At 37.4% G+C, this 10590-nt stretch overlaps 1 protein-coding gene across 1 annotated transcript; it reads left to right on the forward strand.

The window, feature by feature from the left end:
* Positions 1–1506: 1506 nt before the first annotated feature.
* Positions 1507–10455, forward strand: LOC139133668 (uncharacterized). Its single transcript, XM_070700421.1, has 12 exons — positions 1507–1728; positions 2481–2631; positions 3318–3479; positions 4526–4635; positions 6111–6201; positions 6836–6864; positions 7123–7214; positions 7345–7474; positions 8683–8760; positions 9457–9596; positions 9985–10274; positions 10430–10455. The coding sequence occupies exons 1-12, from the start codon at positions 1507–1509 to the stop codon at positions 10453–10455; spliced, it is 1521 nt and encodes a 506-aa protein (XP_070556522.1).
* Positions 10456–10590: the final 135 nt, after the last annotated feature.

Below are 10590 nucleotides of genomic sequence, written 5' to 3' on the forward strand. Positions count from 1 at the left end.
TTTTGAAATCCAAATATCGGTAAACATAAGGTAGTTTGTTACTCTGCTCTGGTACTAACATTTGCACGGGGACCTCCGATTTTTTTTTCTTGATTTGGTGAGAAAATGGTTGAAAGTTTCACTGAAGAAAGATTTAGCAAAATATTTAGTCCTTAACTTTCGAGGCGCATACTGCCTTAACTCACATGGTGGCTTGTTAAGGCCTAAGATACGAAAAGACAGAGGGGTGGACGGAGAGACGGAAGTGTGCAAAGACTGGAGTACAATTGCGTTTGAAGTAACAGCGACACAAATGACAATATAGACAAGTTGAAACTGATGGACACGAATACTATGATGCACACACACCAGAGCTAACAGTGAACGCAAATTTGCCGAAGACGTACATGAGAATTAATGTAGAGTTAACAGATAACGAATCCCACTGCCCTAAATCTGTCACACGTAGACAAGGTTTAGTCAATCTTTTGTAGTAACATTTTATTGCAGACTCTTTGTGACACAATGCAACTCGGTAAAAAGCCGCAGATTATCAACGCAGGGCCATAAATGCATGGGCTGGATGTTAAAATTCAACCCAAGATCGCTCAAAGTCTAAGAACTCCTAAGAACAACAAGCAAGAAGTTTTGTGCCAGAGATGGACACTCCCAAGGACTCTTAACTTCTCCCTTCTCCTCCGTTCCATCAAAAGCATTAACTTTCACAGTTTAGTTACCTTCATTTGTAGTCTTCACTGACAGTCCAATTTAAGGGGGAATGCTTTTCGGGGACAAATATTCGCCCGATTATCAAACTTTCACTGTCCTTGCTGGTCTACTGCGTGTGGCGGCTCATTTTGCGGCTCATCGAGCTGCAATAAAAATAACACTTATTTTTGTGAAAACTTGTATTATATTTTCCCCCACAAAGTTACAGGGGTGGCGGCCATTTTAAAGTTCATGTGGCGGGAAATGTTTGATAATTTGCATCCCCAGTACCAAATTTTGTAGGATGACATTGATTTTAATCTTGATTTCAAGCTTTCTTGCGAAGTGTTTGAGCAAAAGTTTAGTCTCCAATTTTGACGCGCGAACCGCTTAACGAGAGTTTGCAATAAGCTTTTCCCCGATGTTTGCTGTATATCAGTTAGAGTCAAGCCCAAGCACACACTTCATGGCACTAAACTTGTTTAATGTTTAAAGATTAATACATCAGTCTTCACAAAATATTTAAATAGGATAGGTGAAAACTTGGCCAATTTTTAACAGAATTGTTAAAATGTCCAAATGATTTTCTTTAAAAGTTGGCGTGGTTCCTTGTGAAACTATAAAAGCCTCATGGCTAGGAAGTTTCCAACGTACCTCACTACGAGGAGTAAAATCACGTAGGAAATGAAAAAAATAAAGGAGAATACAGAGATTGAAAACCGATTCAAATTATCATAACACTATTTTAATGTTTAGATGCCATGACTCTTATGCTAGCGCTTTATATTGATGAATAACATTTTTCCTCTTAAAAAAGAAATGTACGAAAATGGTGCCAAAGGTGGCCAACTCGATGATTTCGAAACACCTGACGACAGTGACGAAAGCTTGGCTACTAAAGATATGATGGTATATTTCAAAGATCTAGCGACATCTATCGACGAAAACGATACTATCGACCTATACTACCTTGAAAAACTGCTCCACAGGGGCGCCGACATCAATGCAGGGGACAAGTATGGCCAGACAGTCTTCCATGAGGTAAGTCGAAGATCACAGTTCTCATTGACTTTTTATTTCAGTTTCCATAGATGACCATAATACTTATATTTTTGTCTTAACTGGAGCATCTCAAGAAATCCTGACCAGAATTCTTCATGCATTGCGTGATTTTTTTTTTAAATAAATTGTTAATATAATTTTTGTGACGACATATGCACGTTAGCTAATATCTCCGGTCTATTAAGCTGTTTTGAATCATGCAAATTAGTGATGACAGTACTACTGTACTGTGAGTACTGTTTGCTGTATCTCATGAATAGTGTCCCCGACTATCATGTATACATGCTAAATTTAGGATGTTGAATTTGACAAGATATTACTTGAATCAAAATACAATGCTCATTAAGTTTGATCATATACATATGATGTGACTCTGCACAGGAATTAACTTTGACCCTTACATTTACATTTGAAACTGTGAGACAATTCGGCACACTATCAGAAGCTATAGTCTTGTGAAAACGTAAGGTTGCGTTTTGTTCTGTGCTAACATACATACATACAGACAGACAGACAGACAGACAGACAGACAGACAGACAGACAGACAGACAGACAGACAGACAGACAGACCGACAGACAGACAGACAGACAAGACAGACAGGCAGACAGACATTTACACGGACACACATACACATATACATACATTTTCATTGGTAACTTGATGTAAAAAATAAAACCACGTAGTGCCGCCGCTAAAGTTAATTTAACATTTTTTGCAAATATCGTGTAGGTGGCTCGATGCTGGCACACTGACGTTGCCAAATTCATGATCGAGAATGGCGCAAAGGTCAATCAAGGTGATAACAGGGATCGTCGACCCTTGCACGTAGCTGCGGCTGTCAACTACCCAGAAATGGTCTCGTTTTTGCTTGATAGCGGAGGTAAATATTTTCTATTTTCTCCCCTATATATCGTATAGTATTAGATGTGCTGCTTTATTCAGGGCAATATCCTGTAATATCAGAGAAAATACGGTTTTACCAACAATCAATTAGACTTTGGCACTGTTCCATACATTGCTCGGTTAAATTCTATCTACACGTATAAACAAAGCAAGTTGGGCATTCCTAAAACAACCAAAACAATAAAAGGTCGGAATGCAGATGCAATAATGGATTACATTATACTCGTCGCCTTGTGCAAACATCAGCAGTAAGGGCATCGGAATTATGTCAGTGTAACCAGTAACCAAACATTTCACTGGCCGGATATTGGCAGGACAATGCATTATGAGTGTATCATTGATTTGTGTTAGTATCACCTACCGTAACTTACGTGCAGTTCACACAATTTATTATGCAATCGAACTTTGCATCACGTGAATCTGTCCCTACGAATTAGTATGGAGGCCAGGTCCTTTGTAGAACTTCACCGAAATGTAGCAAAAACACTGAGTGTCCCTGAAGCAAAATTGTTCTATTGTGAAGATATATATGCGATTAAGTATTCTTTTAAGATACCTTAATGTCAGTACGAAATATCCTAATCCCTAAAGTAAGAGTACATTAACACAAACATCGGACCAAATATCAACATGCACCCACAATGCCTTATAATTTTCTGCTAGCGGAGATCGAAGCTGTAGCTGATGGCAACGGGTTTACGGCGATTACATGCGCAGCTGCCAACGATGCATGTGATGCGTTGACGGTACTCTATCAACGAGGCGCTGATATTCACCAGAAAGATCCCAAGGGGCGAACTCCGCTGATGGTTGCAGCACTTGGAGGTATGACTAGTACTCTAACAGGAATTCCGGCACTTGTACAACAGTATGCAATCACTGACTTATACGTTGGGGTCGCGCAAAAAATTGCACCATAAAGGCTATATTGTGCTACGCATGCTCCATACATAGCATGGCTGACATAGATGTTTACCATAAAGGCCTAAGAACATATCACAATTCGCCGTAACCGAACAGCTCTTTGAGTATATTTTCAGTTCGACTGTACATTTACCTGTTTATACATCATATAATCTCACGTATCCCCTCATAAAGCGGATGGTCACGATCTTAACCCTTTGAGCGTCAAAGTTATCATCTTTAAATCATACTTCAGTCAGGTATTTTTGAATTTTTTGCCAAACTTTTGATGAAAAACTGTAGCTAATGAAATGTGATGTCCATTTGATCTAAAACTATCAAAAGTATTAAAGAAAAATTCATAAAAATTGGTAAAATGTTGTACTAAAAATTTGCTAGGGAACATTACAGCACTCAAAGGGTTAACGGAAATACGCAATTTCATATTATATGGTCGTTCACAGGTCTCCTATTGGATAATCATTTGGCCATGACTTTGATGGAGCTCAGTGCTAATTATACTACAATCTAATGAGCGACATAAACAATGTCGAAAGCCAAATCCTTAAAGTTTCATTGTTACCGGTTGTGACTTACGATGGCGTTTTCATTTTATCGGTTTTTAAAACAAGTTTATGGTATTGATACCAGTAGCACGGCAAAATGCTCTGTTTTCAAATTTTCAACACAGTCTGAATGTAAGCAATGCCCAACGTTATTGTTAGCAAGTAATATTTTTATTTTAACATACCTCAGAGCAAATGTTATCAGAAACTTTGGAAACTTACGGCTAATATGACTTCAAATGCGTCTAATATTCTGTGATTGATAATATCATTCGAAGACCCGATATTTGCCCAATCTCCGACTGTCTTCCGCGAGTCTGGAATGACCTAATCATACTTAAGGTCTGTATTTGAAAAGATATCGTGATGTAATCATAAGTCCTAAATTCGTTCGTTTTACAGATCGAAGCGAAACCTGTAAGCTGCTTCTCAGTCTAGGCGCCAAGGCAGACCTTATAGACCATAATGGAGAACCATGCATTGTGACTATGTTATCCAAAATGCCAGCAGTGGTAAGTAAGCTTTTCGTGTTCATTGTTTTAATTTTCAATCAACACCTGCTAATCCGTCTGGGTTTCGCACGTTTAATTTTTGCTTAGTGACAATGTAAGTTCGATTGATAAATAAACATAATTCAAAGATAACACAGGGATGTAAACTTTAGTCTGTTGTAAAGGAACCGGAAGCACATCAATATATTAACTTTGATGACTCAGCAAAGAATGATATACAAAATCCTAAATTTTAAGTCTTTGTTAGCCATTCCTTTATATTTTGTTGGACTTTACAGAAATTTTAAAATCCAATTTCCCGAGGCTTCATGTTAAACTCTCGATTTGAAAATCATACCAGGAATATCAGTACGTGTATGTCTATTGTAATATACTGTATTGCAGAATAAGGTTTAGGCTGCCATTTGCAACTTCTTTATACATGTGGTTCACAGTTGGTGTCTTTGGTAGTTCGTATTTAGGCCTATATTTAGAATTATTATAATCACTAGTGACATTTATCTCTGACCATGTGCACATAGCAGTATTACTGAAAGCATAAAATACACATGGCTATTACCCATTGACGTACGAGAACATATCACTCCACTATTACTTATACTGGCAACTCATCACGCAGGGAAATGGGGGCAAAAGTCCTGGAAACGACATCATCAATTCTTCTGTGCTTATATCTGATACTCATAATGAATAGTGTATTTCCTAGCAAAGAGCAAACCTTTGATCACATTGTCCACACCCTGCTACAGTATGCCAGCCCACCTTGCTCGATGTGTCTACTTTATTTGAGGATTACATTTATATGAGAATGTCATCTAACATAACTACACAGCGCACGGCTACCCGGGTTACTGTGTATCTCCGGTAATCTAGAGATCATTGTAAATGAGCTGAAAGATTGAACACACCTGGCAACGTTTACAGACAGATTACAGCTAAAAGACAGACTATGATCAAAGGTTGCAATTCAGTGTCAAGCAAAGGGAAAGAGATTAGAACGTGGGTTACAATAACACGTTTTGTTTGGAATATCAAATTTCAAATGGAATAAAACAGTAAGGTCCATATATATCATTACGATCTCCCTGTCCCTGGTCTCATCACAAGTTCAGGCAGCTAAAAAGAGTGTTGCCTTCGGCATTACTACATCATCACTAGGCTAAATGAATGCAAATAATGCTACATCTTGGGAAGGATGCTTACTTTTCAAAGAGCCGAAGGTCACCTTCTGGCTAAAAATGGCAACTTTGCGTATTAGTATGAACTTGTGTGTTCTGGTTGTGTGAATTAACCTTTAAAATACGCAGAGGGTAAAACGTTTTTCGCTATCTACAATAAAGTACTGGAAAGAACGCAATGCATTGTAGAGATAATTAATAACTACTTAAGTTAACAATGAGAATCATGTATGAAAAACGCACACCAGGTTCTCTCCTCGCTGTTTTATAAACTAATTTTTGTTTGTTAACTGTCAGGCTGGTGCTGCTTTAAATCAGTTCCATAGAGTGGATGGCGCTAATAGGGCCCAGTACTACGATCTACATTATCTCGAACCACAAAAACCAGGTGAGTTCAAATTTAATTTTACTGACGACTGACTGTACATTTATGAGAGAGAGAGAGAGAGAGAGAGAGAGAGAGAGAGAGAGAGAGAGAGAGAGAGAGAGAGAGAGAGAGAGAGAGAGAGAGAGAGAGAGAGAGAATGATGATGAATGATGATGATGATGATGATGATGATGTGGAGGTGGGTGGTTGGTGGTGAATATAAGGTTCACTATGACGATTATTATTTTGTTTAAGTACACTATCTTTCTTAAACATTTTGCATGCTTCTATGATGACGTATGCTTGAATTTGTGTCAACATCTGAATTCTGACGAACATTCCAATATCAATATCCACGCTTTTTCCTAAATTTAGCATCTGTTTGTTAAATTAATGAAAATTGATGACTTTGAATTCTACATGCATCTTGGCTAATATGTCGCAACGTTTCTTCTACAATCAGCGAATCGCTTCTCAGTGTTACTCAACCGATGAGAGAAATTATCGTAGCTCAAGGAATTCTCATAAAAGTTTGTAAAACTTAGGAAAACCTTCAAATGTTTCTGATCAATCTATGATAATGAACTAACCACTGAAAAAAGTATCGGGAAGAAAGCAACATTTTAATGGAATACTTCATTTGCTAAATTCCCAGGTGAGGAGAAAATGAGGACACGGATGCCGGTAAGGCCAAGGCTAAGCCTAGTTTCTTATTTTAAGTGTTGTTCTACCAAAAATTATCATATGAGACAATGTCATAATAAACGTATTAAACTTATAATGGTATGATAAATACTGACACCAAGTTACGAAAACCTCATCAACCTATTTTTCTTTTCGTATGATAACAATTTATTTATCTGACCGTATGTTACAAAGGTCACGTAAGTTTGATATCCGCGGTTAGTGACCCACCTATCAACTTGCTTCTGTATCTTGCAGATGGAAGTTGTTGTCCATTACCGACAATTTGATAACATCGACCATGAAGTCTTCCGTGAACTGCTGGACGTTAAATGGCAAAGGTTCGGCAAGTAAGTATCCTTTGAGATAATATCCCCTCTCACTCACCTCAAGACGTACCGGGTACTCTCTATAACTTATATCACCTAATGCCAAGTTATAAGTTTGTAATTCTCTGTATTTCGTGTTATTTTGCGACAGACGAGCGGCCATAATTGACTTTTGCATCGACCTAATATACATTTTATTGTGGACGGCACTTGCTGTGATAAAACCGGATGGAAGGGGATGTTACTATTTTCCAGGAGATGTTTGGAGGGTAATTCTCTGGGTAAGGCAGTGTTTTCGAACTCCCGAACACAAATACGACGATTTTTTTTATATTCATTGTGTTCTCATTTCGTTCGATAACACACTACAACCTTTGAAGTATCAGAACCTGTAAATGGTGCACATTTTCCGATCATGAAAGCACACACACTGGAAATATTATTCCTTAGTTTACGGGGAGGCGATAAGACTCCAATTCGTTTAGCGTGCATCAAAATCGAATTATAGATTCGACTGTAACGAAAACAAATTTCAATAACAAATACGAATTTTAATTGCCACTTATGAAATCGCTAAAAGTCATGACGCCGATATGGACCTGTCTATTGCACAATTATGAAATGCGTCTTTTGAGACTTTGATACATTTGAACGCTTGAAGCAGGAAAATCATGATAGACTGACGCGATTTGCGCGTGTTATGTCCTGACATGATGAAAACCATTCGTATTCGTGGCCAAACCACTCTTTTTGGTACGTTTACAAAGTGTACACGGACAAAGTTTGTCAGTCTATATTTATATTATATGTATAGACTTTGCATAACGTGTATGTTCAAGACAGGTTAGTATTTTGGCGCACAATTAAGAACGCAGTTTCCTTAAAACCAATTTCGCACCGAGGAATTTTCGTTTCGAGGGTGAAGGTGACTTAAACCAAACCATTAGGAACTGTTTTCAGTGGGTACACTTTCATGATCAACGACCGCTTAGAATTCATAAGTTCATTCGTTTTAGGCACACCACCATGCAACAATGTACATTTCATACAAGGTCGATTGAACACCTCTGCATTGCCAAAATAAATTTACGTGGTGTGAAAATGTCTACGTATTGCGTTTCAAAACTTAATATATTTATTGAAGTATGTGCCTTGAAAGATTTTAACTTTTGCTAAAACTTTCCTCAAAGAATCTTTTAAACGTTCTCTTTCAAATAAAGAGTAAACGAAGTACAAATTTCAGTACACAGAGAAATAAATTACCAAGAATTTACCGATCATATATGATATTCAAAATGGACGCCATCCCTGTTTTTACTATATCGAGTAAAATAAAATTTTCGATTTTCATAAAAAACTAATTAGGATGGTCATAGTTTTTCTTACTCGAAGAGTGGTAGACAATAAAAGAATTGCAAAGTTTGAGATTCCAAATATCTGTCCCCGAGGCGAATTCCACCCTAATACAAGTAGTTCTATTTATTTCTAGGCTTTGGCGATTTCGTACACCGTATTCTTAATTATCCAAGAACTGATGGAGTACTTTGTTTCCAAAAGTGAATTTAACGTAAGTTATAGTTCTGGCTGTTACTATTATGAAATTTGCATAAAATATGCTTATCGTTTTTCGTCAACAACGATTCGGCCATTGCCACTGCATTTCAAATCCAAATCCAAACGAATAAACAACAGCATGTCGGATGCCGAGTGTGTGAGTACATGCACTGAGTCTCTTGTTTTTAAGAACAACGCAATCGAATATTAATTTTATTTTAAAAAGACGAAGAAATTTTTAACATTTAACATCATTTCGTTGCTTAGATGTCTTCTGCTGCTTGGAAAATCTGCTATATCGTCGGCAGCATGATTACTCTGCGCAAAGGGAAACATTATAGTAAATAAACTTTTATGACTTCGTATTTTCAAAAGTGTATTCGCATATTGAACGCAATGCACGATGAGTCTAGGTCCACTGAGCATGCCTTAGTCAGCAAATACAAACAAGAAAATAATTTTACGAAAGGGTCGCGTTAGCTGCCCCAGCTCTTCTTAATGAATCTTGTCGAGAGATGCATTCTCTTTTTTTCAATCCTTTGCCTTCGCTCAATTCAACCATTTCAATGTTCAAGATATTTTACTGCTTGGTTTAATTCGCTGTTTATAAATGCACTTATAGCCATTCCAAATGATCTCAAATAGTTCAAAAGATCTGAGCATATGTCAGAAAATATAATTTACACAAAGTCGTGTTTTGTTCCTCCAGGAATGGAAAGAATGGAAAAGATCCATAATAGCAGATGACATGAAATACTGTCACCCGAAATGGCCACATGAAAAGATTTGGCTGGATAGGGAACTAGAGGAGACCAATAATGTGAAGGCTTCTTATTTCCATGATTACTGGTAAATACAATTAGAATAATTTGCAAATGATATTTTACCCAAGAATCTGTGTAGTCACAGTGTTGTAATATTGTAATCGTAAACTTGATGAGTTAGCCATGTACATGTAAGAATCGTATTTCATCAAGACGGTGGTGACCCTGAATCTTTTGTTCAGGTCGCATCTTTGACGGTACTCTAACCTGCCTAACGATCTAACTTGGTTAAATTATGCCGTAACGTTGTTGCGGTGAATTTATTAGTCTAAAAATTTGCCAGTTAAAATGAAAGTTGTCAAAGGTACGTGAGAAAAATTTGTAAAATGGAAAGTTTCGTTGCCAACTCAATCCATCGTCGCCACGTTTGTTCAACCTCTCTCCTTTCTTTATTTATGTCGAACATTTCACAGGAATATTTTCGATTGGTGTGTCTACATCTTGTTGGTGTTTTGTGTCATATTTCATTTAATTGACATCGGGGTAGTGTCCGATGAACTGTGTTGGCCGGAAGATGATGTGAATGCTACCGCTGATGGCGACCTGTCTGCCAAGATTAACTCAGGGATCCGAATATCGGAGGACGAAGGTGACGAAGATCTTGAAAGTGTTGCCTCAATGATCCACATAAGACTTTTTGCAATCACCATTATCTTTGTTTGGATCAGACTTTTGAAACCTACTCGGGCATTCATGACACTCGGTGAGTTACATAGACTTTTTAAGGTAGAACGCGCCTCGGACTCTCTCTTCTGATCTACCACTTGTTGGGGGTTCATTTTTAAGCTCTTGGTGTAAGAACAATTTTTACCGGCCTACTTTTTCGAAATTCGAAAAATCTTATTTTTCCCCATAAAGGTAACACAGAGATAGCAGCCATTTAGAATTTTTAATATCGGTAAATCATTGGTTATTTGTTTCTCTGAAAGAGAATGGTTGAAAGATTCCTTAGTGATACTGTAATACATTCTCATTTATATAGTAGGGATGTACCATATATATATATATATATATATATA

The sequence above is a fragment of the Ptychodera flava genome, chromosome 5 (assembly GCF_041260155.1).
Source record: "Ptychodera flava strain L36383 chromosome 5, AS_Pfla_20210202, whole genome shotgun sequence".
Taxonomy (NCBI): domain Eukaryota; kingdom Metazoa; phylum Hemichordata; class Enteropneusta; family Ptychoderidae; genus Ptychodera; species Ptychodera flava.

Coding starts and splice junctions, on each gene's coding strand:
- LOC139133668 (XM_070700421.1), top strand. CDS start 1,507: ATGTACGAAAATGGTGCCAAAGGTGGCCAACTCGATGATTTCGAAACA. Junction 4,636..6,110: donor TATCCAAAATGCCAGCAGTG/GTAAGTAAGCTT, acceptor GTTAACTGTCAG/GCTGGTGCTGCTTTAAATCA. Junction 8,761..9,456: donor TTTCCAAAAGTGAATTTAAC/GTAAGTTATAGT, acceptor TTGTTCCTCCAG/GAATGGAAAGAATGGAAAAG.